The sequence below is a fragment of the Hypanus sabinus genome, unplaced genomic scaffold, assembly GCF_030144855.1.
Source record: "Hypanus sabinus isolate sHypSab1 unplaced genomic scaffold, sHypSab1.hap1 scaffold_623, whole genome shotgun sequence".
Lineage (NCBI taxonomy): Eukaryota > Metazoa > Chordata > Chondrichthyes > Myliobatiformes > Dasyatidae > Hypanus > Hypanus sabinus.
Genome location: NW_026781479.1, coordinates 54513 through 82512, shown reverse-complemented (window position 1 = coordinate 82512; position 28000 = coordinate 54513). Strand labels below are relative to the sequence as shown.

Here is a 28000-nt window from a genome sequence, read left to right as displayed (position 1 = left end):
GAGACGCTGCTGTACCAGTGTGAGGAGCTCAGAACCATTATTGCAGTTCACCGAGTGCGGGGGCAGCAGTAACCCCAGGTCACTGTTTCTCCTCTAGTGAGATTCAGGTCCGACACCAACGCAGGAAGTTACAGCGGTTTATTGATTTCATCATGACAAATGCAAATTAAGGAATGTGTGAACTGGATAGGACGCGGAATCACGTCACTGCGGCACCGCCTCTGAGATCACACAGAGCTCGGCTGAAGCTAGGATCTGTTAGAACAGTTAGAAAGTAAACGTGTATTGCAGGAAATCGGCCAACATGTCCTCATCCAGCGAGCAGGGATGTTCACACATTCAGATCTTCACAACTCCACTCTCAGTCCTGGTCTGGGTTCCTGCAGTGATCTCAGTTCCCTCTCTCCTGTTGGACTGAACCGATTCCAGTGCAGCCTGAAACAGATGGGAGAATAAAGATGCAATAAACAGATTACGCAACAGTGTCAGCAACAGGGGACCGGGGTTAATGTTTCAACAACACTCACAGACAAATATCACCAGAAAACCCACGGATCCGCTGATATTTTATCACATTGAACATTAACACAAACACTCACCAGATCCGCTCCAGACTCGGGAGGGTCAGTATGAGGCGGCGGAGAGCGGGGACAGATCGGTCTGTCAGTGAGTTTAATCCCAGGTCCAGCTCCGTCAGTGATGGGTATGTAATGAGAGCAGAGGCGAGATCCTCGGCGCCAGAATCCCTGAGACCGACATTGTACAGCCTGGAGATGAGAGAGAGTGAGGGTGAAGGACACAGAGAGACAGGAGACGGTACAAATCCCCAGTGTTTATCAGTAACACTATTACTGATCACATTAATGTTCAGTGTCAGACACCCAGTGACTGTATACACAATCTCCCACAGTCTGGTACTTACCCCAGTTTCTGTATTTTACACTCCGGGTTCCTCAGAGCCGCAGAAACCAGTTTCACTCCTGAATCTCCCAGTTTATTTTCACTCAGATCCAGCTCCGTCAGTGATGGGTTTGTACTGAGAGCGGAGACGAGATCCTCGACACCAGAATCTGTGAGACTGATATCTCTCAGCCTGCAGATGACAGAGAGTGAGGATGAAGTACACAGTGAGATACGAGACGGTACAAATCCCCAGTGTTTATCAGTAACACAATTACTGATCACATTAATGTTCAGTGTCAGACACCCAGTGACTGTAAACACGATCTCCCACAGTCTTGCACTTACCCCAGTTTCTGTATTTTACACTCCGGGTTCTTCAGAGCCACAGACAGCAGTTTCACTCCTGAATCTCCCAGTTTATTACGATCCATGTTCAGATCCATCAGTGATCGGTTTGTTCCGAGAGCGGAGGCAAGATTCTCGGCGCCAGAAACTGTGAGATCGACATTGTCCAACCTGTAGATGAGAGAAGGTGAAGGACACTGAGAGAGGAGGTAGTACAAATTCCCAGAGTTTATCTGTATCTCAATTACTGCTCACATTAATGTACAATGTCAGACACCCAGTGACTGTAAACACAATCTCCCACAGACTGGTACTTACCCCAGTTTCTGTATTTTACACTCCGGGTTCCTCAGAGCCGCAGAAACCAGTTTCACTCCTGAATCTCCCAGTTCATTCCCCGCAAGTCTAAACACAAACAGATTACTGATCAAATTGATGTATTGATGAGGGTCTGAGGGAATTACTCTCAATCAGGTATTTCAGGAACCACTATACCCTTCAGTAAATCACTGATCGGTGTTCCCATGACTGTCAACGTCCCTCTCTGCCCAGCTCCAGGGTATTCACCGAGTATCAGTAATTTAATCTGTTGGTGTGATCCTGTAAAATACACATATTCTGTCTCATTTCTGACGGTTAGAGAAGTGTTATTGGCCTGGGAGCATCAGAAGCAGCAGGGAGGAATGATGGAAGAAAGTCCCACAGTGTGGAAAATTTATGACTGGGAGACTGTCAATGGGAATGGTGGAAGAGACCGCACCTGAGGAAAACTCGATGGGAAGAGAGATCCCACAGGAGGAAGGAGGATGGGAAAAGTTAATCCTACAAGACGAGAGGATACAGAAAAAGATTTCATGGAAGAGGTGGGTCTGAACTGAGGCCCACAGTCGGGAGAGAAGATTTGCCCATGGGGTCTGGGTATCTGGTAGTGAGCACAGTCACACAGGTGGCCTGATGGTGATAGTCACACAAGAGGAAGGGCAGGGGAGGACAATCTCACAATGGTATTTCTTTCCTTCTCACTGGGACAGTCTGAGGACTGTCTCTTGTCCCTCACCGGGAAGGGAGTGTGAATCTCTGACCCACCTGCTGCAGTCAGTGTCGGTCTGGGTGTCAGTAACAGTGAGAAGGAACATTGTCAATGGACGTGTCACAGGCAGCGAGAAACACGGCCATTCCTGTGATTTATTATCATTAAACCAAAGGCCGGTGTTCTCAGAACTGACAAAGTCTCTAACAGCCCTTCACAAGGAATCACAGAAACCTCCTGTACTTGGGGAATTAGTGGCCAATCACTAGGGCATTTGTCACAATTTTTCAGAACCTCAGTTACTACAGTTTTAACCAAATCCCTTGACATTGAAACAACACAATGGAACAGAGTGATAGATAAGTCAAGTTACCTCAAATCCTGGCACTTGTGCAGCCTGGGTCCCAGCCGCTGGATTCCTTCACTCTGAACAAGGCAGTACTCCAGGTCGAGGTGTTTTATTGTGTCACGGAGTCCGATGACATAAGACAGGACCGCGCAGTCAATCGGTGTCAGTGTCATTCCACGGAATGAAAGTGATTCCATTGATTCCAGTGCGGCCTGAGCCAGTCCAAGATTCTGAGACTCAAACAGATAGTGCAATGTGTTCAGGAGGCTCCTTTTACCAGCTTCACTCTCTGTGTTTGAACTCTGGTGTTTAACCTTCTTCTTCACCCAGTCAATCACCTGGCAGGTTGTTTCATGAGGAAATGGACCCAGAAACTCTTCCAGGCCCCGAGCTGTCATTGGGGAGGAGAGACCAGCAACAAAACGAAGAAATACCTCAAATCGTCCATCTGTCGTGTTGTGGGCTTCATTGAGGAATATCAGGATATCCCCGGGATGTGGATTCAGGAATTGTGCGACTGCAGCTACAAACTCTTGGATGGTGAGGTGTGGGAATGTGTACACCACGCTCCGGGCAGAATCCTCTCTCTCCAAAAGCTCCATCAGGAACCCGGACAGGAACTGGGAAGGCTGCAGATTGTGGTTGATCAAATCATCATCTGTAAACACAATCTTCTTCTCGGACACTCCACTGAAGGCCATCTGACCAACCCTGAGTAACACATTACGGGGGTTCTCAATCTCACGGCCGTGGTTTTTCAGGATGTTGTAAATATAGTAGGAGTACAGTTGGGTGATGGTCTTGGGAACTCGCTGCGGGTCCCTGACTCTTTGTGTGAAGAAGGGGCCCAGTGCCAGAGCGAGGATCCAGCAGTAGGAGGGGTTGTAGCTCATGGTGTACAGGATCTCGTTCTCCTTCACATATTTGAAAACAGCTGCCGCCACCGTCTGATCTTCAAAATGCCTGCTGAAATATTCCTTCCTTTCCTCACCAACCAATCCCAGGATTTCAGCCCAGCCACTGATCTCTGCCTTTTCCAATAAATGTAACGCAGTGGGACGGGTGGTCACCAGCACTGAACACCCTGGGAGCAGCTTGCCCTGGATTAAACTGTACACAATGTCAGACACTTCACACCACCACTCGGGATCTGGGCACTGGTGCTTTGGTTCTGTATCTCTCCGACTGTCAGCAAAATCGATTCTGTGTTTGAATTCGTCCAAACCATCGAATATAAACAGCAATCCCTCTGGGTTCTTCCAGACCTCTCTCAGGATATTCCCAAAGTAAGGATACTGATCCAGAATCAGTTCCCTCAGGCTTATTCTACAGTTAATGGAGTTTAACTCTCGGAATTTGAAACTGAAGACAAACTGGAACTGTTGGAATATTGTCCCCGTGGCCCAGTCATATACAATCTTTTGTACCATTGTTGTTTTCCCAATCCCCGGGACTCCGGCCACTGCTGCCGAACTCCCAGATTTGGATTTACTCCGGGAAAAGCTGCTCTGGAACAGCTGATCAGTCCGGATTTTCTCCAGCTCTCTGCCGAGATGTTTCTCTCTCCACTCCTCGTGATCTCTGCCTCTTGCCAGCAGCTCGTGTTCCACCAGTCTCCGATCCCGAACAGTAGAAATGACAGTGAGCTCAAAGTATCGATCAACCAGCTGGAAAACCTTCACCTTCTCCCGCATCAGGATCGTGTTCACTCTCAGTGTTTTAGTTTGTTCCCACAGAGTCTCCTTGTGTTTCTGTTGTACATCTTCCATGGGAACAGACAGTGGTCAAACTGTTAGATGCCTCACCTCAGAACTCAGTATTTAAGCACACAAGAGTTAGCTCAGAACTGTTGCATTAATGGATTAATCAATGGATGCTCCTACAGTAAAGTAAATATGATTAACAGAGCCCTGACTGGACAGAGAGGCCTGGTATAGATAAACAGATATTCACATTTCCACATTAACTGTGCTGTGAAGGTGAGTATTTCCCTGGTAGTTTACTGACCCCCGACTGTCCTGTACTGGATAAACTCCCACTACTGACAGAGCTATCTTTGTTCCTGTGGAAGAACTTTGAAAGCCGGATGTTTCATGTGGCGTATGGAGACGGAGAAAAGGATCGTGAGCATTCTATGAAAGGAGCAGGTTAGGCAATCACAGCTTCCCCTCCCACCCACCATCACTGATTCAAAATACAAAGAAGTAGCTTTATTGAGCAGCATGTGCACTGTGGGTGGGTGATGTTGGGTGAGAAAATGTCAATGTCTTGTTCAGGAGATTGGGACTGTCAGCATTTTGACACAAAACGCAAACATTAACCCCCCACCCCACACCCCCCCCCATCATCATAGATGCTACTCAGCTCACTGAGTTCCTCCGGAAAATGGTTTGAGACGGCAGATCTATTGTCTCTTAAAGAGTATGAGCTGCAAATGCTCAACAGATTCAAGATTGAAGATACTCAAGTGCAAAGGTCAGGGCATAAATTTTATTCCGGATGTGATGCAGCACATAATAACTCAGATAAAGAACACAATGGAAAACACAATAAATATAAATACATACGATACAGGAGTTATTTTGACCTCAGGTGGTTCTGGCAGAAAAGTTTCAAATCGTGCTGGTGGTGGGGTGGGGGTTGTTAGTTGTGTAGGGGTGGCTTAATCATTGTTGATCCGTCTTACTACTTGAGGAAAGTAACTGATTTTGAGTCTGGTGGTCCTGCTGTGGATGCTACGTAGCTTCCTCCCTCATGGGAGAGGGGCAAACAGCCCATAGGCAGGATAGGTGGGATCCTTCCTGATGCTACTGGTCCTTTTCCGGAGCCTTTCTGTTTATACGTCCCTGTTTGAAGGTAGGCTGGGGGTCCCGGTGATGCGTTGGGCAATTTTGACTACCGGTAGTAGAGCCTTCCAGTCCACCACAGTTATGCAGCATGTTGGCCTGCCCTCTGCAGCACAGCTGTAGAAGGACTGGAGTGTAGATGTGAGTACAGGTCAGACAACGTCTGTGGAAAGGGGAGAAAGGGGAGATGCTACTGGTCAGCGACTTTAAATACAAGTTTGAAACCATGCCGATTACAGGTCGGGTCGTGAAGAGAGCAGAGACCGAGGAATTTTGGCAGCAGGTGGTTCAGGATTTCAGCTGTCACAAGACCTGTATAGTACAGTATAGGTATGGGACCTTCACACAAAGTTGCTGCTAGCACGATGTCCACATAAACTCATCCCGCCTGCCTCCGGAGCTATGGATATGGATATCAGGATCCCTGTAGATATGAATGACGTCAGGGTCGTGACCTTTACTCTGTACTTCCCCATACTTTTGATCTCCTGAATTGGAAGTACTCACACTTCTCTGGATTAAACTCCACCTGATAGTTCCCCATCCGCATCTGCAACCGATCTGTATCCCAATGCATTCTTTGGCATGCCTCTTCACTCTCCACAACTGACTGTTTCATTTCAGCATCATGAAACTCATCTCTCCCTTTCAGATTAAATTTACAACATCTCCCATCAAGATCTACAGGCATTGACGTCGTTGGCTTTAATCCTCTTTGCAACATTCCAGACCCAAATTCTGCTCAGCTAATATTTAATCATGCCCGTTGGGGATTTGTCTAACAAGAGGTGCTCTCAATCTAAGCCTTTGCCACTGAAACTGCCTTCCCCCAAGTTATATTTCCCACACCCAATGCTGCACACCCCATTCTTGGCAGTGTGGAGAATCAGAGTGACCTTGGGGTCCGAGTCCAGCGGACACTCAAAGCCGCTATGCAGGTTGACTCTGTGGTTCAAAAGGCATACAGTGCATTGGCCTTCATCAACCCTGGGATTGAGTTTAGGAGCCGAGAGGTGATGTTGCAGGTATATCGGACCCTGGTCAGACCCCACTTGGAGTATTGTCTTCTGTTCTGGTCACCTCACTACAGGAAGGACGTGGAAACTATAGAATGGGTGCAGAGGAGATTTACAAGTAATGCCTGGATTGGGGAACATGCCCTATGAGAATAGCTTGTGTGAACTCGGCCATTTCTCCTGGGAACAACGGAGGATGAGAGGTGACCTGATAGAGGTGTATAAAATGATGAGAGGCATTGATTGTGTGGATAGTCAGAGACTTTCTTCTAGGGCTGAAATGGCTAACACAGGAGCGTACAGTTTTAAGGTGCTTGGAAGCAGGTACAGAGGGATTGTTAGGGGTAAGTGTTATTTATGCAGAGAGTGGTGAGGGCGTGGAATGGGCTGCCGGCGATTATGGTGGAGGCAGAAACAATAGAGCCTTTTAATTTCTAAAATAATTACATGTTCGGTACAGCATCGTGGGCCGAAAGGCCAGTATTGTGCTGTAGGTTTTGTATATTTCTATAAGCTGCAGACCTCTACTTATTCATAACCATCTGAGAAGAGGAGTTGTGTTCACTGTTCCCAAATGTTCCACCACTGAAACCTCAGCAACCTGCCGGATTACTTTCAAATACCAGCTGCAGTCTGGCCTCTCCTCTAGTTCACACATTACACACGTTGTTCCCAGAACACATCTCACCATCAGAGATTCCTAAAATATTCTTGCAGGTAGGAAACACGGGACAGAGAATGAAAGATCATCAGCAACACAGGGAAAGTTAAAATTACCCGCTACAACAAACTTGCTGCTTTTGCATCTTTCCAGAATTTGCCTACATATTGGTTCCTGTATCTCATGATGACTACCAGGAGATGTTTTGTAAAAACCCATCAGTGACTGTATCTATCTTATTTCTATGCACTCATATTGCCTCAGTACTTGAAATCCCCAGTGTGTCCTCTCTGATTGCAGCTGTGAAATTCCCCAGGTCAGCAAATAAACCTTTTCAAACGTATTACCTCCCCTCTCTATCTGAAATATTGTAACGCTGGAATATTGATCTGCCAATCTTGTCTCTCTCAATCAAGTCTTCATAAAGACAACAACATCACACTTCCATGTGCTGATCCACTCTCAATGTCCAACTACCTGACCCACAACACTCTTTCCAAAGAACTATCCACTTCAGTCCCAACCATTCCATCATGTTCACTCACCCGGACCGCCGTCCATACAATAAGGATTATTAGCCTAACCTGTATCTTCCGTCGACCCGTCGACGCAGGAGATAATGTAGCTGGACAAGTGTTTGGGGTGCCAGTGAGAGAGTATTCTGGACACAGAGATTATCTGTCACAATCATGGAAAGCGATGTCGATGCCCTGAGACCTGAATTAGGGGAAGGCAAAATGTGGAAACAGCTAATTGCAGCTGCACTACTGCTGAACACAATCCTTTGAAAGGACGTGTAAAAGTATGTTAGGACTCTGCAAAGTGTATCCAGGATTTCACAGAATTTGAAGGGACTGTCAGGAGTGTGCAGGATCTCAGCATGTCCGGACTCTAGCAGGGATGTGCGGGGTCTCACCGTGTGTGAGGACCCTATCAGGGATGTGTGGGGTCTCACAGTGTGTCAGGACCCTGTCAGGGATGTGTGGGGTCTCACAGTGTGTCAGGATCCTGTCAGGGGTGTGTGGGGTCTCACAGTGTGTCGGGACCCTGTCAGGGATGTGTGGCGTCTGTGTTCAATGTATACGGGTGGGATGGGGAGCGTAGGAAAACATTGGTAGTTTAAATAGTTACTTCAGACAAAGTGACAGTGTTAGAAATGATATTCTTCAATAATCAGGGAATGTATCGGTTTTGTATTAGAAATGGGTGTGGGAATTTCACTGCTGTGTCTGTTCCTTCGGCGAACAACATGAAGACCAGTGAAGAGCAAGTTTGCAGGCTACCTTGGTTTCTCTGTCCCAATTCCCATCTCTCACCGTTCCACAGTGTCCATCACACATCACATGAACTTCAGCTTCTGTGGACTGAGCTGAGGATTTTGTCCCCATCACACGCTCACTAACACTGTCTCCTGATGGAATTCCCAGGATTATTGAGTTGGAAGTAAAACTGGATAACTGTAGCAGTGTTTGCAGTAAGGCAGTACTTATGTGAACAAAGTTGGGTTGATATGCTGCTTTGGGGTTGAACAGAGCAGTTGGGTGTTACCTGATTTTCTCATTAAATGGATGCTCTCATTGCTATTCTGTGATGAGAGCTTCCGTGGACTCTCAATTCTAAAAATGATAATCTGTAGGATCTGAGGGGATTTAGAAAAATTATCCAGGATGAGAGCTGTTGCTCAGGTAGTGCAGCTGCAGGGGAAGGATTTCACTTTTCGGAGTGAAGAATTTCTAAGAATTTCACTCCTCCAGATCGTCCTCTTTTCCACTCTGGTCCTGTGGAGGGACCTGTCGTTGTAAGAGTCAGAGAGGAGTGGTCCCTATCAGAAAACACCCCAACTCTATGAGTTGTTCCTGATAATGCCCTGAGAAAGATATCCCTCCAGCAAATATTTTCCACGTGTCTCATGGTGCCACCACATACCTGGTCAAATCCAGGTGGTTCAACATCGATATGGCCCTACACAATATCTACCATCGGTGGAAACAGCGTTTCTTCACTTACCTTTCAGTTCTCTGGGAATCTCCGGTACGGGTCGATGGACCGGAACACAGCCTATTCGGAATAAAACCATTTGAGGAATTGAAATGTATAAAATTATAAAGTCAATTGTGATTGAATCCTAAATTAAATTCATCTGTGATGCTATCTCACCATGTTCCTGTATTTCTTTCAGTATTTTGTCCAATTTTGGGACACCAATCCGCATTTTGACAAAGGTTTCCCACATCACCCTCCGGGCGCGGGAGCCTTTCTCCATCACCAGGCTCAGGAGGAGTTTAGAACTGTCCGCCCGCTCTCCCTTATCAGCGAGATCACAGATTTTCTGTGAAGAGTAACAGTGAACATATTGGGGACTGACAGATTCACACAGAGAATGAGAAGTAAATGATGTGCTCTGTAACGGGATCACACCGAGCAGTCACTGATCCTGTCTGGACATGGACTGTACATTCTGAGTGCAGAGCACACGGAGGGACATTCACCGTGAACCTGGTCCACCACTCAATGAGATCCTGGCTGGTCTGTGACCGCTCCATTGACGTGGCTCCAAATCCATAAATAATTCCTCATCGAATTTGACGGTGTAAAACAGAAATCAGAAAATAACGATCACAGACGAAGAAAGAAGTCAGGCAGGTTTTTATAACAGAGTGAGCAGTCTTGGAGAGGTTGCAGAAAAAATGATTCATCTCCTCAGTCCGCCAGTGTCCAACATGACAGCGGATTACCGGCTGACACCTGATGCCTTTCCTTTGCCATTTCCAGTGGAGGTTTATTCAGTGATTACACATTACAACATGGCAGTGTTCCCCGATCCACATTGTTTGCAGTTACAGATTGTAACAGAATGATCTCCACCCAGAACAGAACACACTCAAGCTCCTGTGGCGAACACAGATGATACCCTACTTCTCAGTGCCATCCAGCTGTTACGCTGCACGGACTTCCGAAAGCACAACATCCTGGCATATTTCCACAATCTCCTCTATTCTCGGTCCATACAGCTGCTGCTCACTCTTAACATTCAGCAGCAACCCACCAGTCTGCCGCGTATTTTCACCTCTTTCCACCACTGGTTCAGAGTCACATTTCGTTTTGTAATTGGATGTACAGTATTTATTTTCCAATTGTTCATTTATTTAATTTATTATCCGATGAGTGAGAGTTCCGACACCCATCAGTCCTGTGAAGTGTGAAAATTCAAACCCATTCTCCCTCTCACTCACCCGATGTTCCTCTCCGCTGAACTGATTCTCGGCCGTTAACGCCAGGCTCACTCCGTGCACCCCTCCTTCCATCGCCTGCTCCAGCCTGTCCCGGTAGAAGTCCGTCAGCTGCAGCAGCTGGAAATCGTTCCAGCTTGCCAGGAGCTCAGTGATTGCTGTGCTCGGACCTGTGAAGGAAAATGAGGAGCATTATTGGGCAGGAACTTTCTCTCTTGAACCTAAAGATGATGCACCAAGTGAGCAAACACCCCGAAATATATATAGGAGGGGAGTTGGGAGTGGTGAAATGGGCGCGGACCTGGGAAGAGCAGATGAAAATCTCTGCCGGCCGAGGCTGAAGAGGCATAATTCCATCTATTGAAGGCTGCCTTTTGTGTCCCTGGGTATATACCTCTCTATTTGAAAAACTCTGCTTCTTCCTGAGAATATAGTAACCCATCACCATCACTCTCCTGGTACTGCCCATCACCATCGCTTTGCTCTGGGTTACTGTCTGCCTGCCTGGCCAAACCCTTCCTCAGCAAATCTCTGGAATATCTCACAAAATGCTGAGGCTGCTCAGCAGATCAGGCAGCATCTATGGAGAAGAATAAACAATCAATGATTCAGGCCAACGCCCTTAATCGGGACTGGAAATGAAGGGGACAGAAATTCTAGATATTACCACATTTCTACTCCTTGTTGTCTCAATCCAAAACGTCAGCTGTTTATTTCTCTCTATGGATGCTGCCTGACCTAGTGAATTCCGAAAATATTTTGTGTGCCCTTGTGTGGCTCAAAACTTTCAGCATCTATGGAATGTCTTGTGTTCTGGAATACTCACTGTTTTAATATGCATCACAATCTGCGAGAGGAGCAGGAAGAAAACAGTAATTGTACCCTGTCCACGTGTGACTGTGCTTCCCCCAGAAATGATATCTGTCTCTGCTCAGTCCCCTCACAAATAATTTGGAAATTGGCGATATTGAATTACACCCAGACACAGAGTCAAGGCAATATTTATAAATTAAAATAATTCGCTGACATACCCGTGACCTTTCCCGATGTTGACTGCACTGGAACTCTTCCGATGCCTGCTCCTTGTGCCATTTTGACGGGTGTGATCCGGTTTTGATGCTCTGTTCAAACAAAATTAACAGGAGGTTCAGACATTAATTGAGCTGTAAAGGAGAACATTGTTTTGCTTTTATACTGAGGAAAACACTTCCAAATGTCTTGGGCCTGTCCACTGAAGCCTTGACATGACCTGCTCCACCTGTGTCCATCCACCCACAGTCAGACAATGTCCATTTCCGATCTCTCCATGGATTGTACACTGGACCAGGATTCTCTGGGGTATCTACTCTGCCTGCTATATTGCAGACAATTCCCTTTTAGGAGCGAATCCGGTGTCTTGGACTGGGAATGATGCGTCAATGGAATACGAGGCAGGTTGAGCAGACAGCACCCACTGTTTTGGTCCTCCTACCACTGATGGCGCTATGGTGAGTAATGGACAACTGTTACACCAGGGTGGATTGAAGCTTTTCTGCTGACCAACAGGACATCTTTTCCTCTCAATCAATGGATTACACAGATTTCTCTGTCACACCTGTTCTCACCGTCTCCTTTCAGTTTAACATCGCCTGGCAATGATGCTTCAGGCAATATATAACCATATAACAATCACAGCATGGAAACAGGCCATCTCGGCCCTCCTAGTCCGTGCCGAACTCTTAATCTCACCTAGTCCCACCTACCCGCACTCAGCCCATAACCCTCCACTCCTTTCCTGTCCATATACCTATCCAATTTTACCTTAAATGACACAACTGAACTGGCCTCTACTACTTCTACAGTAAGCTCATTCCACACAGCTATCACTCTCTGAGTAAAGAAATAGCCCCTTGTGTTTCCCTTAAACTTCTGCCCCCTAACTCTCAAATCATGTCCTCTCGTTTGAATCTCCCCTACTCTCAAAGGAAACAGCCTATTCACGTCAACTCTATCTATCCCTCTCAAAATTTTAAATACCTCGATCAAATCTCCCCTCAACCTTCTACGCTCCAATGAATAGAGACTTGTTCAACCTTTCTCTGTAACTTTTTTGATTCTATGATTTTATTCTATGGTTTGATTCTATATAGAAGCACTGTGACATCCTGAACAATGCAATCCACCCTCCTCCCCGTCCCCACCCCGCACCAAACACACACACACAGCATCGCGACATCTTCTGAGCCACTACATTTTCTCCTGTACGACTTTAAGAAAATCATTTGCACTTAAACTCTGGTCAAGCTTTCATGTCACCTGGCTATTATCAGATAGTTAAATGGCACCTTGCTAAACACAATGTCGACTGCCGTACATCCAAAACAAGTTGGGATATTTTTAACCATAAATAAAACTGTAATTATTCAACAAGACAGACGGCATGTTAACATTTCAGGTGGAAGTCGCTGTATTAGTGCTGAACCAGTGTGTAGGAACCATGCATCTGCTGTCTACCTGCATTGTATTCTGTGTTGTTTTTTTCTGATGCTTTTTATGGCAACTAGTCACATCAGTCGAGGTGTGGTAAACACAAAGGGAAGCAGTTACATATTTGTGCTTTGCTCTGTGCGAAACACAGCTGGGAACTGACCGTTGTCACATATTTTATTATTATCCATTCAAATACGCTGAACTGACACCTGGGGACATTACAGTTTCATCACTTCAAGATTGTATGTTTGCTGATTGCTAATAAAGTATCAAATACTTATTAGCGACTTTGGTAACAATCATCATTGGAGCTGACGGGACGCCAGGAAATTAAAACAAATCTGTGGGTGGGTCACCAGCAATGTCAACTTGGTTTGGTTAGAATTCACCGCTACATTATCAACAGACATTTCTCAATCTGCCGATCATTTTAAATATTCTGAGGCACTTCAAGAATACTTTGCTTCAGTATTCACGCGTGAAAAGCACCTTCACAATTGTGGGGATGACTTACAGTGGACTGAAATGCTTGAGTGTGTAGACATTAAGAAAGATGATGTGCTGGAGGTTTAGAAAGGCATTAATTAGATAAGCTGACGGGGCCGGTTGAGATCTGCTCCCCGGCTACTGTGGGAAGATTGCTGAGCCTCTGGCGATGATCATTGTCAATCGTATGTTGAGAAGGACCAGAGGTTTAGAAGGTTGCAAATACCATTTCCTTGTTCAAGAAAGAGAGTAGAGATAGCCCACTTAATTATAGACCCAGTCAGCAAGTTGAGTGAGTGTGTTGTTGTGGGAGACTCTGAGAGGCAGGATTTATGAGTATTTGGAGAGACATAATCTGATTAGGTATAGTCAGCATGGCTTGGTCAAGGGCATGTCATGCCTTATGAACCTGATTGAATTCTTTAGGGATGTAACAAAACATGTTGATGAAGGTGGAGCAGTGGATGCAGTGTATATGGATTTCAGTAATCCGTTTGATAAGGTTTCCATTTCAAGGTTCGTTTAGAAAGTAATGAGGTGTGGGATCAAACGGGGCATTGCTTTGTGGATACAGAATTAGCTTTCCCACAGAAGTTGTAGATGGTTGGAATACTGCATGGAAGATGGTGACCCTTGGTGTTATGCAAGGTTCTGTTCTGGGACCCCTCCTCTTTCTGATTTTTATAAATGACCTGTATGAGGAAGTAGAAGGGTGGGTTAGTACGTTTGCTGATGACACAAAATGTGGGGATGTTGTGGATAGTCTGGAGGGTTGTCAGAGCTTACAGCAGGACAGCGATAGGATGCAGAACTGGGTTAAAAAGTGGCAGATGGAGTTCAAACCCAGATAAGTGTGAAGTGGTTCATTTCGGTGGGTCAAATTTGAAGACTGAATATAATATTAATGGTAAGACCCTTGGCAGTGTGGAGGGTCAGAGAGATCTTGGAATTTGTGTCCATAAGACACTCAAAGCTACTGTGCAGATTAACAGTGTTGTTAAGAAGGCATATGGTGTGATAGCCTTGATCACCTGTGGGATTGAGTTCAAGACCTGTGAAACAATGTCCAAGCTATATATGACCTCAGTCAGACCGCACTTGGAGTACTGTGTTTATTTCTGGTCACCTCACTAGAGGAGGGGTATGGATAATGTAGAGAGAGTGCAGGGGAGATTTACATGGATTTTGACTGCATTGGAGAGCATGTCTTATGAGAATAGGTTGAGAGAACTTGGTCTTTTCCTTTTACAGCCACGGAGGATGAGGTGACCTGATAGAGGTGCATAAGATGATGAGAGGCATTGATCGTGTTGAAATGGCTAACTCGAGGGGTCATAGTTTTAGGTGTTTGGAAGTAGGAGGTACGGGAGATGTCACAGATCCTGGTGGGACCATGGATTCCACTGCCAGCAACGGTGGTAGAGGCGGACACAATAGGGTCCTTTGAGGAACTCATAGATAGGTACATGGAGCTTAGAGAAATAGCGGGCTATGCTGTCGGTCAACTCTAGGCAGTTTCTAGAGAAGGGTAGATTGTCAACAAAACATTGTGGGCTGAAGGACCGGTAATGGGCTGCAGATTTCTATATTCCATGTTTTTTTATGTTTTATTGTTTTACAACATTCAATCACAGTGGCATTAATGTGGCTTTTTTGACGCTGATGAACATAAAAGTGTCAGAACACGGATTCAGCAGCGCAGTAGATACGGCATGCGCTTGTGAATATGCACATGGCAGTTAATTATTATTTCATTTTGATAGTATTTAACTCAATACTTGTCATCATAGTGTTTGTCGAGAGTTGAACTCAACAATTCTTCGCTGCCTGCTTGCATTCGACCTGAGAAATTGAACTGTCGAGTCAACTGGGTCTGAAGACTAGCGCTATTAGTTTTATATTTAGTTGCTTTTTTCAGCCGCAGTGTAGGCTTCGTTTTCCATTTGAAATTCTTAGTCAACCACCCTGTTTGGCCTAGTGTTTATTGTCTTCTTTTCCCTGTAATATCGTTTGCATTAAATTCTGTGAACTATTGACCTGCGTCAGTGTCTCTCACTCCGTACTTGGGCGATATCCGAACCGGCTGACAAAAAAAACTTGTGTCAAAGTGGAAGAATCTCTGTAAAGTGATCAAAATTAATTCTGAATATAAAACACTAAATGACTGATTGCGTAATCATTCCTCCTCCTTTAATATGACACAACAAGTCAGCACTGGTGCAGCCTATCGGTTCTAGAAGTCACATTATTATTTAAATTGAGATCTGTTTTTGGACACCAGTGTGCAGTCAAGATGTCTGAATTTATTGTAGTAAGTCTACAAATGTACCAAGAAGTTTCAACTGTTGGCGAGTCAAACCACACCCTGAAGACAGAAGAACACTACAAGGAACTCCGTTAAAGGGTTATTGAAAAGTAAATGTCAGGAGATTGATACAAGAAATTTCCATGTCACTGAATATCCCTTGGAGTACAATTAAGTCAATCATCAATAAATGGAAAGAAAATTTTACAGCCCTAGATCTGCCTGGAGGAGCTGTCCTCAAAAACTGTGTGAGCTTACAACAAGAAGACTGGTGACGGAGGCCACCAAGAGACCTATGACAACTATGGTGGAGTTGCAAGTATCAGTGACTGCGCAGACAACAATTGTTACCTGGGTGCTTCACCAGTCACAGATTTATGGGAGAGTCGCAAAGTGAAGGACACTGTTGAAAAAAAAACCAGAAAAAAAACCACATGAAATCTCGGCCAGAGTTTGCCAGAAGACATGTGGGAGACCCTGAATGTTCTAAGGTCGATGAAGCCAAACCTGAGCGCTGCCCATCAGACTAAATGCTATATTTGATGTAATCCTAACACTACACATCATCAAAATCAGACTGTCCTTACCGTGAAGCATCATGCTTTGGGGACGTTGCACTACACCAGGTCCTGGAAGTCATGTGAAGGTGGAGGGTAAAATGTATGCAGCAAAATACAGGGAAATCCTGGAAGAAAACCTGATTTAGTCTGCAGGAGAACTGCGACTTGGGAAAATATTTGATTTGCAGCAAGACAATGACCCCAAGTGTAAAGCCAAACCTATACTGGAGGAGGTTAAAAACAGCAAACCTACTGTCCTGGTGTGGAGTATATGTATAAGCTTTCCAGATCAGTTTCAGACCGAGGTGTTATGTCAAAGGAATACGTTAATATATGCAGAGCGAACGTGTTTATTGCTCTTGTTATATTGTTACTATTCAGCTCTGTTTGGCAGACTTTCTTTAGCCCTGACGTAAATTCTGTTGAATGATGTCTCTTTATCACGCGGTGATCGATCTCCTTCGCTTGTTGATATCCTAAATACACTTACATATTTCATATTTATGTATCTGCTATATTGATTCATGATGATCTGTCATATACTGCAAGCTCCACTGCATCTTTCGTAATGTTTATGTTCTATACTTCTCTCGTCTAAAGCTAATGTTTATATCTTTGGAAATTAGTTCCGTTATTTGAATTAGATTCTTTACAGATGCAACAATGAATATTTTCAAATCATTCTCTATAGCAGTTGCGTCAAGCTATAATGCATGTTTTCCTGTTTTTCTCCGATACGGTAAATTAGAGAGCGGGTTTAAAGCCAGACAAAACCATAGCAGGCTTAGCGTTTCGCTCAAGAAAATGCGTACGTTTATTTTGATAACAGTTTTGTTCCTTTGCAGTTGTTAGTCGGTGATTATTGTACGTCAATGCTTCGTCAGATGTTGTAGATTTTTCAGAAGTATTCGGTGTATATTTTAGGAAGTTTTGTTAACCACGAATGAGGGACAGAGTCAAATGTACAGTACAACCCGTCCCTTTGGTACAGGGTCAAATTGGATCATAACTTCGCTGCAAAACCTTTTTCTGCTTTATCACAGGGTCATGGGTTCTGAGAATTTATTAGTAGAAATATTTGATGAAATAAGGGTATGTAAATGTAAATTATAGATTGGCTTTTGCTTTTTGTGACTGAAGGAAATGTGCTGCTGGGACTTTTGGCATCAGATGGGTTGGTTCTCAGCAAAGGCTTGCACAACCATATATTCGAAGGAAATATATCATTATAGCTTGCAACAGCTGGAAGAATTAATTACATGTCACTGTAGATCGTGGCAGTTCTACATTTCTGAGATCACTACAGAATGAAGCAATTGCGGCGTCTCGTAAAGAGAGGGAATTGTCAAAGCATTTTGAGATGATTGTGACTTAACACTGCCAAGTAAGGAAACATCAGAAGTGATCTAAATCTATTTCAGAAGATGCAAGAGCTTGAGATGATCAAACACTGAGGGAATGGGAGTGGCTTTAAAAAACAGGGATTACAGACAGCAGATTATCAGACCTGGAGTGATTGCAACTGGGTCTACTAGAGGCAGAACTGGTACCTGTGGGCACATTGAGTCTCACTCCAACTATTTCCTACCTTCCTTTGTACAGGTATGTAATGTCTAAAGGACCAGTGTTTGAGTAAATGAGACTCACCAAACTTCCTCCTGACTGAATGAAAGGAAACCCTGAGTCAGAATGGTTCTCTCCAGCTGGTGTCCTCAGTTTTCGTCTCGTTCAAATGTTGCTGCTCCCTGGTCTTCAGTTTTTCTTTGCTTCCAGTCGTGGGAAGCAACAAATCTCTCAGCGCAGATCTAACTTCTATCGGAGAGATAATGAAGCACATTTGCAATATAAGGAAGAACAAAACATATCTGTTGAATACTCTTGAAAACAAAATTCATTGGAATTTATATCTTGAACGCAGATATAATGATCTGAGTGATGAAAACTGTAACGGTCCCGCACAGTTTACAAAACCGGACATGGAATATAAAAGAACGCACACAAAAAGCTAGAGGAACTCAGCAGGCCAGGCAGCTTGTATGGAAATGAGTACAGTCGACTTTTCGTTCCTAATGCAGCCAGCATCTTCAGCAATCTGCTCTGCACCCTCTCCAGCTGGAATGTATGCATGACAAGATTTTCACTGTCCCTCCGTACATGAGAATAATAAATGAGTCCCCACTTATTGTGTGGCAATATGAGACAGACTGAGCTTCTGCTCTGGAACTTCTGGCGAGAGAATTCACTGAAGTGTACAAATGTTTGAGAAGCCCGAAAGAATGGAAAGGCTTCCATTTTGCATTAATAGGGTTATATACCTGGAAACGTTTTCTGCACTTCGGCAATCTGTAACAGTGACATGGAGTCAAGGAACAAATAAATGCCCATCCACAATGAGAAGACATGACATATACGGATGTCACTCCTTGATCTGAACGGAAGAAAGATTGAACTGCACAACCATGCGAAACAAACCCGCAGACGCACGTGACGTCAGATGGGCCAAATGGCCTAATACTGATCCAGTATTTGATGGTTTTATCTGGAGGCGCCAGAGTGACGTCTCATGTGGGTGAGAGCTTGCATTCAAAAGTTGTTTAGTGGAGGTTTTAATGATTTCAGGGGGAGAACGAAGGAAACTTAACGGGTTCCAGCACTGAATTCGATGTTGTGTGATGTAAAGTCCCTTGCCAGGTGCCTTGCTCTGCCATGTTGTCCGTAGAGTGGGCGGTGTGCTGCCTGTCTCGAGTTGGGACACAAAAGCCAGAACGTTTCTGGGGAAGATTTTCCAGGGTGATTTGATTTGAGGTGGTTCGGTCAGTGCAGTGTCTCTTTGTTTAGTATTTTCATAAACAACAGTTTTACTACTGTAAACAGGAATTGCCAGCAGGGGAAACACAGATTCATATCAGTTAACAGAAGACCTCTCGTCCCTGCTGTCCTTGTCTCCCGGTAATCTAAACCACCCCGACAGTGAGCGAATCATTCAGACAGCTGATCGCTGACAGGGATTTATTTCTTGCTCGTTGAAGTTCGCCCAGAGTCGGTTGGATGGAGTTAATGTAAAGTTTGGAGGATGTCACAGTAAAAGAACCGACACCCGAACGCTCTGTGTTGTCCGTCCGACATCCTGCCACAGCTGGCGCTGTGGGGACCTCCTACAGGTCAGGGCACAGTGCCGAACCCAGCTGAATCCAGCGGTTTTCCTGATCGGGCGGCAATGAGGAAGGGGCTTATTTCGGGTTTGTGTAAATCGAAGATCGGTTGCAATGGGTAAGGGCCGAAACTGAACCAGTCATCTGGGGTGTCCGGGGTCGCCAGTGCTGCAGGCCTGGTTTCAGTTTTGCGCCCGAGCCGGGAATGTACGATCAGTTAGTTATGATACCCAAGTTGCGAGTGTGGATGTGGGAGAAGGGTATCTGTCCACGGGTTCGATTGTGGGGTGAACAGTGGGAAGGATGTGGGGTTACTGGCGGGGTGGGGGGAGGCTGGGGGCTTACGGATTATCGGATGCAGCGTACCGGGAAGGATGGATCCCGAGGCAAATCAAGTTGTAAATGACGGAGGATTTTCTCTTTGGATCGGACAGGATACGCGTCCTTACAGAAAGCAGCAAGTTCCTCTTTGTATTAGTTACTGTCTAATCTTGCTGTGAACAATGAGTTTGTTACAGGGCCCCAGAGTCTCCAAACAGATGATTGTTAGGAAAGAGAAGTTCACGGTGAGAAGCTGTTACTTGGACTTGAGTTCCGTGCTTAGTGATGTTCCCGGGGTTTCACCCATTCCTACTTGTCGTGTATATCGATAATTTATTTGAGAAGGTACTGGATATGGTTAGTAAGTCGGCACAAATTAAATTCAAGTAATTACATTTCTGAAAGACAGTAAGTATAAACAAACCCCTCTCATTCCCGCTCCACACTCAGAACTGACCAAAATCTACTTCCAAACGCGCAAAAGCTTGAAATGAGCAAACACTGAGGGAATGTGAGTGGCTTTAAAGAGCTGGGCTGCTGACAACACATTACCAGACTTGGAGTGATTGCAGCTGGGTCTGACAGAGGAATAACTGGCACATTCAGTCCCATTCCAATTGTTTCCTGCCTTCCATTGTATAGATATGTAATGTCAAAAGGACCAGTGTTTGACTAAAAGAGACTCACCTGACTTTCTGCTGACCGAATCAATGGAAACTCTGAGTCAGGAGGGTTCTGTCCAGTTGATGCTCTCAGTCTTCGGGCTGCTTCACTTGTTGCTTTTCCCTCGTTTTCAGTTGTAGTTTCCTTCCATTTCGGGTTTTTCTTCCTACAAATCGCTCACTGCAGGTCTAACTTTAACTAGAGAGATAATAAAACCCATTAGCAATACCAATAAAAAAAAATATTTCTGTTTATTGAAGTTTAAATGTTGATGAAAAAGATAACGATCTCAAAGAACAAATCTGAAACTTCCCCTCGCACCTCGCATTGCCTGATATGGGATACGAAGGGGTCATCGTTCAGTTATGGTCCGACACAAGATGTAGGAGGAGAATTAGATGATTCTGTCCATCGAGTCTGCTCCATCATTCAAACATGATTTTTATTCCAACACCATATTCCTGCCTTCATCCTGCTATTGAGCAATCACGAACATATTAAAATCTGCCATAAATATGCGCAAAGGTCAGCCTCCACCACCCTCTGCGGCAACAGTTTCCACACAGCAGCCATCCTTTGGCTGAAGAGATTTTTGTCAAGAAAGACTTCAGGCCCGGATGGTGTCAGCCCCAGGGTGCTCAAAGCCTGTGCCCCCCCAGCTATCTGGAGTACGTCACCATGTCTTCAAACTGACCCCGAGTCTCCACAGGGTTCCTGTGCTGTGGAAGACGTCCTGCCTCATCCCTGTACCAAGGCTGCCGCGCCCCAGTGGCTCCAATGAATACAGACCGGTGGAAATGACCTCACACATCATGAAGACACTGGACAGTCTTGTTCTGGAGTAGCTGTGGCCTATGTTTAGGCCACAGATAGACCCCCTCCAGTTCGCCTACCAGCCCCGACGAGGAGTTGAGGATGACTTCTTCTACCTGCAGAACCTTGTCTATGACCACCTGGACAAGCCGGCGAGCACTTTGGGGGTCAGGTCTTTTGACTTCTCCAGTGCGTCCAACACCATTCGCCCTGCCCTGCTGGGTGAGAAACTGACAGTGATCTTCCCTGGTGTCATGGAATATTGATTACCTGACTGGCAGACCACAGTACGTGCGTTTGCAACACAGTGTGTCAGACAGAGTGGTTAGCAGCACTGGGGCTCCACAGGTGACTGTCCTGCCTCCCTTTCTCTTCACCATCTACATCTCAGACTTCAACTACTGTACAGAGTCTTGCCATCTTCAGAAGTTTTCTGATCACTCTGCCATAGTTGGATGCATCAGCAAGGGAGATGAGACTGAGTACAAGGCTACAGTGGGAAACTTTGTCACATGGTGCAAGCAGAATCATCTGCAGCTTACTGTGGTGGACCTGAGGAGCATCAAGGCACCAGTGAACCATGTTACCATCCACAGAGTCAGTGTGGACATGGTGGAGGATTACAAGTACCTGGGGATACGAATTGATAAACTGGACTGGTGAAAATACACTGAGGCTGTCTGCAAGAAGGGTCAGAGCAGTCTCTATTTCCTCAGGAAACTGAGGTCCTTTAACATCTGCCGGACGATGCTGAGGATGTTCTACGAGGCTGTGGTGGCCAGTGTTATCATGTTTGCTGTTGTGTGCAGGGGCAGCAGGTTGAGGGTAGCAGACAACAACAGAATCAACAAACTCATTCGTAAGGCCAGTGATGTTGTGGGGGGTGGAACCGGACTCTCTGACAGTGGTGTCTGAAAAGAGGAAGCTGTCCAAGTTGCATGCCATCTTGAACAATGACTCCCATCCACTCCATAACGTACTGGTTAGGCACAGGAGTGCATTCAACCAGAGACTCATTCCACCGAGATGCAACACTGAGCATCATAGGAAATCATTTCTGCCTGTGGCCATCATACTTTACAACTCCTCCCTTGGGGTGTTAGGCTTGTCCTGGACTTATTTCAACTGGCATAATTTACTTACTATTATTTAATTATTCCTGGTTTTATTTTGCTATATTTCTACTCTATTCTTGGTTGGTGCAACTGGAACGAAACTTAATTTCCCTTGGGATCAGTAAAGTATGTCTGTCTGTCTGTCTGCCTTTCTGTCAACACAATTTTAAAGGTAGGCTTCTTTATTCTGAGAATGTGCTCTCAGATCACAGACTCTCTGTCTAATGGAAGCATCATCTCCATGTCCACTGTATCCAGGCCTTTCAGCATTCGGTAGGTTTACTTAACCATACATCCCCCTCACCACCCCTACCGTCCCTCTGAACTCCATTGACCATAGGTGCAGAACCATCAAATGCTCCTCATACATAAAGCCGATCATTCCTGAGATTATTCATGTGAATAAGCATCAACTGCACTGAACAGATTCCCAGGAACAACAGGCAAATGGATACCAGAACAATTTAGTGCCATTTCCATTCCCAGGTTAAATCAGGTCAATTTCAGGAAATATAACACATTCCAGGGTGAATGTAATAAAAGGAAACTGGAATTATGAGGAACACTCAGCAGGTAAGGAACAGCTGTGGGGAGAGGAACACATTTGACGATTGAGGTTCACACCTTTCGTCACAATTACTTCAAACATTTTCAGTTTTTACTGCAGATCTCCAGCATCTTGAGTTTCTGTTAGATTTCCACTGCCTGGCAAACGTGTGACACTGAAAGGGAATTTACAAATACGGTTTGAAAAATGAACCCACAGACCAGAAATACTCACTCAACACCTTATAAGCCTGGGCAAGTTGACCCCCGGGTTCATTTTACTTGATCTAAAACAATGATATCCCATGATCCAACCTCACAGGGTCACACAGCTGAACCTGTCACTTACAGACGCCAGAAGCCTCGCACATCGTCTCCACATCTCACAGAAAGTGGTGTATTCAGGGATATATCCACAACCAATGTCCAGATGCCCGAGACTTCTGATTCATTTGGAAGGAGGAGCATCATGTCCCATCTGTATAAGTACTAAGAATTACAGCCCAAACCTCAACTCTTGGACTGCTTGTTACCGGTATAATGATGCAGTGTTTCAGCCAATCAGAGTTCAGAAACTAACACTCCATCAACCTATGGCAGAATGGGAACATGATGATCATCTGACTGGACCAATGATCGGGCTGGAAAACCTGGGCAGGTGTCACCAGATACCGGGGTTACGTTTCACATTGTCTCCGGCAGCTAAACTGAACACAATTTATCATTATCTTATTGTTTAAAGAGGTCTGGCCCAGCACAATTGGCCATCACATTTCCTGTAGGCTAACAGGAATAAAACGCTTTTAATATAACATTGAAATAATAGTGCTGGAAACTCGTTTCTTCAGATTAGATTTGTGGAAAGAGAAACTGTGGAAGACCCAGTATCTGAACTGGGACTGTCCAAGATGCTGCCCGATCTGCTGAACGTGTCCAATGTTCTCTCTTTTTACTTTAATTGATGCACAACTATTGACTGATTACAAGATGTTTGTGACGGCCTGAACAAAGTCGCACAAATGTAAGTCCCACATTCATTAGTTTTGTCTTCATTTCAACACAGGGATAATACAGTCAATACAGTCAGTGCTCAAAATCCTCCCCACCCCACTATCAGTCTGTCACATCTGGTCCCGAGGCCGCTGTCTCTCACTGAGGGACCGTGACCAGAGAGCGATAAAAATGAGCACCACTCCCTGCAAGTCACATGGGCTGTTACCCTGGCAACAGAGAAAGTGGCTCTCCAAAAATGAAAAAAATAAATGAAATAACAGACTCACTTTAAATGCTGTCAAGATTAACACTTCGCCATTTTGTAACGTTGAAGCTAAAATTGTAATTATTGATGCGATACAGACTGTCATTGATGCGATACAGACTGTAGGATACAGGCTGGACAAAGTTTAAACAAAATGCGCGGGGAATAAGCAGATGGGACCAGATGGGAAAAGGGATCATCAATAATTTTCTCTTCATTCCAACACAGGAATAATTCAGTACACGCAGTCAATACTCACAGCATCACCACCACCCCTTTATCAGTCTGTTACATCTGCTCCTGACGCCACTAACTCTCACTGAGCAACGGTGACGAGAGCGCGATAAAAATGTTTACCACTCCGTACCGGTCACGTGGGCTGTTATCCTGGCAATGCAGAAAGCGGCTCTCCAAAAGTGACCGAAAATGTAAACAGAGTCAATTTCAAACGCTGTGAGTCTCGTTATGACAATGTTAACATCATTCAGTATTGCATGTACTTGTTCAAAATAAGTCTGTGAACCTTGGCTTTCATTAATTGATGTGACCCCCCGCCCGCGCCCCCCCCCGCCGCGCCCCCAATCCCCCGTATAGCAATAACTTCAACCATATGCTTCCGTTAAATGTTGATCTTCCTGCACATCGGCTTGGAAGAATTTTATGGCATTCCGACTTACGAAAGTGCTTCAACTCTGGGATGTTGGTGAGATTCCTCGACGGAACTGCTGCTTCAGGCCATCCCACAATATTCCAATGGGATTAGCGTTAGGACTTTGACTCGGCCATTCTAATTTTCTTTTGAAATTATTTTCTTATTGATTTACTGTTGAGTTTTGGATCATTGTCTTGTTGGGTTATCCAACTTCAATTAAACTTCAGTTGACAGAGTGCTACCCTGACATTCTCTTGTAAAGTGTCTTGATATAAAATTAACACACAGTTATTTTATAACGTTGAAACTAAAATTGTAATGTTTGCCTTTACCTTACCTCAGGCTGCGTTCAATAAATCCTCTGCCATTCTTAGGTAACAAACACTGATATTGAGGCAAAAAACTTCACAATGAAGCGACAGTAATAGTTTCAAGGATTACAGCTCAAACAGCAACTCTCCCAGGACTCCTTGCTACCAGTAATATGATGCAGTGTTTCGGCCAATCAGAGTTCAAAAACTAACACTGCGTCAACTTATGGCAGAATGGGAACCTGATGGTCATCTGACTGGACCAATGATCAGGCTGGAAAACCTGGGCGTGAGTCACGAGATACTGGGGATACGTTTCACATTGTCCCCTGCAACTATACCGAATTCAATTTATCATGATCTTTTTGACAAATCAGGTCTTGCCCAGCACAACTGGTCATCACGTTTCCTGTAGGCTAACAGGAAAAAAATGTTTTTAATATAAAATTGAAATAATAGTGCTGGAAACTTGTTTTCTCAGATTAGATTCGTGGAAAGAGAAACTGTGGAAGACCCAGTATCAGGACTGGGACTGTCCAAGTTGCTGCCCGATTTGCTGAACGTTTCCAGCATTTTCTCTGGTTATTTAAAATTAAGCACAATTATTGACTGGTTACAGGATGTTTGTGACGGCCTGAACAAAGTTGCAGAAATGTAATGCCCACATTCATTAGTTTCGTCTTCATTACAACACAGAGTTAATACAGTCGTTACATTCACTGCACACAAAATCCTCCCCACCCCATTATCAGTCTGTCACATCTGCTGTCGAAGCCCATGTTTCTCTCTGAGGGACCGTGACCAGAGAGAGATAAAAATGAGCACCATACCCTGCAAGTCACATGGCCTGTTACCCTGGCAACAGAGAAAGTGGCTCTCCAAAAATGACAAAAAATGCAATAACAGACTCACTTTAAAAGCTGTCAAGATTAACACTTCGCCATTTTGTAATGTTGAACCTAAAATTGTAATTATTGATGTGATAAAGACTGATCAGAAATTGACAAGAAGTTTGATATATATTTCATTGAAGTGAGGGCATACAGACTGGACAGAGGTTGAACAAGATGGTTGATGCATATCATTGGGATGGTGGGTTACAGGCTGGACAGAGTTTAAACAAGATGTGCGGGGAATGAGTAGGTGGAACCAGAATGGAAAAGGGATCATCATTAGTTTTCTCTTCATTCTGTACACACAGTCAACGCGCTTCAACTCTGGGTTGTTGGTGGGATTCCTTGCCTGAACTGTTGCTTCAGGCGATTCCACAACATTCCTATGGAATTAACGTTAGGGTTTTGGTTCGGCCATTCCAAAACGCGAAATTTTCTTTTGAAATTTTTGTCCTATTTATTTTCTCTTGTCTTTCGGACCATTGTCTTGTTGCGTTATCCAAATTCAATTAAACTTCAGGTGACAGACTGCTAAGCTGACATTGTCCTGTAAAGTGCCTTTATATAAAATAAGCACAGCTGCCATTTCATACCGTTGAAACTAAAATTTGAAATGGTTGCCTTTACCCTACCTCATGCGGCGTTCAATAAATACTCTTCTAGTTCTAGGTAACAAACACTGAGCGCGGAAATAACTCAGTGAGGCAGAATACTTCACAATGGGGTGAGAGTAGGAGAAAGATTGCTGATGTATAATTATTGATAAGACACAGGTACAATATGAACAATATAGCACGGAATGAGCAGGTAGAACTTGGTGGAAGAGCACATCAAGGACAATCACTGATGGCCCTACAGAAATAGACAGTTACTGAATTAACAGTACATACTTTGATATAAATGATCCTAAAGTGAAAAAGCTAGAACGAACCAATGTAAACTTTGGCATATGCCCTTTGAAATTATGCATGCCTTGTAATCCAGGAAATTTCCTGGTAAAGCTCGTTTGCAATCGCTCCAAAACCTCGACATTCTTCCGAGAATGAGGTTACTAGAACTGTATGAAATACTCCAGATGTGGTCTAACTCGTGTTTTAACATAACTTCCTGACATTTGAAATCAACGCCTCGATTATAAAGGTAAGCATACCATTTGCATTCTTTACCACTCTGTCGATCTGAGTAGTCTCTTTCAGGGAGCGGTGATCTTGGACTCCAAGATACTTCTGCTCATCAACAATGGTCAGGTTCTTGTACTTAACAGTGTTCTGTCTCTACATTTGACCCACTGAGATGACAAGATGATAATCAAATCTCATTGAGTTTTGTGGGGTCCTGTTGAATTCATTACGAAGTGCACAACTACGGGAAGGCCCAGGTCCAGAGAAACACTGAACTGCAACAGCATCGCAGGCAAGTACATTCAGATAAAACACAGAACACAAATTAAACAATTGTGCCATTAACAATATCGAAATGTGTTTTATGTCATTAAATACAGGTTCAATGAAATGATATAATATATATTATGTATCAATAATATATAATATAATATTATGTATCAATAACAGACGGAAATCCCATCAACAATGTAGAGATATAAGTTTTAGGTCCTTAACAATATCTTAATATACATTTGTGTCATTATCAGTATATAACTATACTTACATGTCTACAACAGACTTAGAAATGTTGGATTTGGTCCCTCGGTCAGATTGCTGATAGAGTTTGTAAAAAACAGGGCTCCAACCACCGGTCATTACAACACACACTGAAACATCTCACAGACCCAGGAAGGATTTGGTTATTCCATCTCCTTAAAAACAGAGACAACAGGAACCGGAGCAGGCCACTCGGCCCTTCCAGCCTGTACTGTCATTCAATAAGATCCCGGGCCAGTCCATCATTGCCCCACAACACCACTCCTATCCCCACTTTTCCCAGACCATTGGCCCGTCCTGGAGGTCAACAGTCTTTCGGTGTTTGTCCACCAGCTCACCACCACCATGGTTTCAGACATTTCCCAGCTGAACCCCTCCTATCCCCACAGGGACAGATATCGTCTTTGCTCCTTCT

The 28000-nt window shown here is 44.6% G+C and overlaps 1 protein-coding gene across 3 annotated transcripts; it reads right to left on the bottom strand.

Annotated features, from left to right (window-relative positions):
• Nucleotides 1-223: 223 nt before the first annotated feature.
• On the bottom strand, nt 224-25198 carry LOC132389676 (NACHT, LRR and PYD domains-containing protein 3-like). Of its 3 annotated transcripts, XM_059962224.1 has the most exons (13): nt 25058-25198; nt 20361-20534; nt 17848-18012; nt 11412-11501; nt 10384-10550; nt 9308-9479; nt 9158-9208; nt 2652-4389; nt 1567-1653; nt 1249-1419; nt 923-1093; nt 600-767; nt 224-435 (listed from the first exon to the last, which is right to left on the bottom strand). In XM_059962224.1, exons 4-13 carry the CDS (start codon nt 11470-11472, stop codon nt 348-350), a joined length of 2874 nt encoding a protein of 957 aa, XP_059818207.1. In that variant the 5' UTR covers nt 11473-11501; nt 17848-18012; nt 20361-20534; nt 25058-25198; the 3' UTR covers nt 224-347. The 3 variants fall into 3 exon arrangements, with proteins under 3 accessions (XP_059818207.1, XP_059818208.1, XP_059818205.1); XM_059962225.1 differs by lacking the exon at nt 17848-18012; XM_059962222.1 differs by lacking the exons at nt 17848-18012; nt 20361-20534; nt 25058-25198 and adding an exon at nt 16228-16293.
• Nucleotides 25199-28000: the final 2802 nt, after the last annotated feature.

Coding starts and splice junctions, on each gene's coding strand:
- LOC132389676 (XM_059962222.1), bottom strand. Junction 1,420..1,566: donor TGTAAAATACAGAAACTGGG/GTAAGTACCAGT, acceptor TCTCATCTACAG/GTTGGACAATGTCGATCTCA. Junction 436..599: donor CCGAGTCTGGAGCGGATCTG/GTGAGTGTTTGT, acceptor CATCTGTTTCAG/GCTGCACTGGAATCGGTTCA.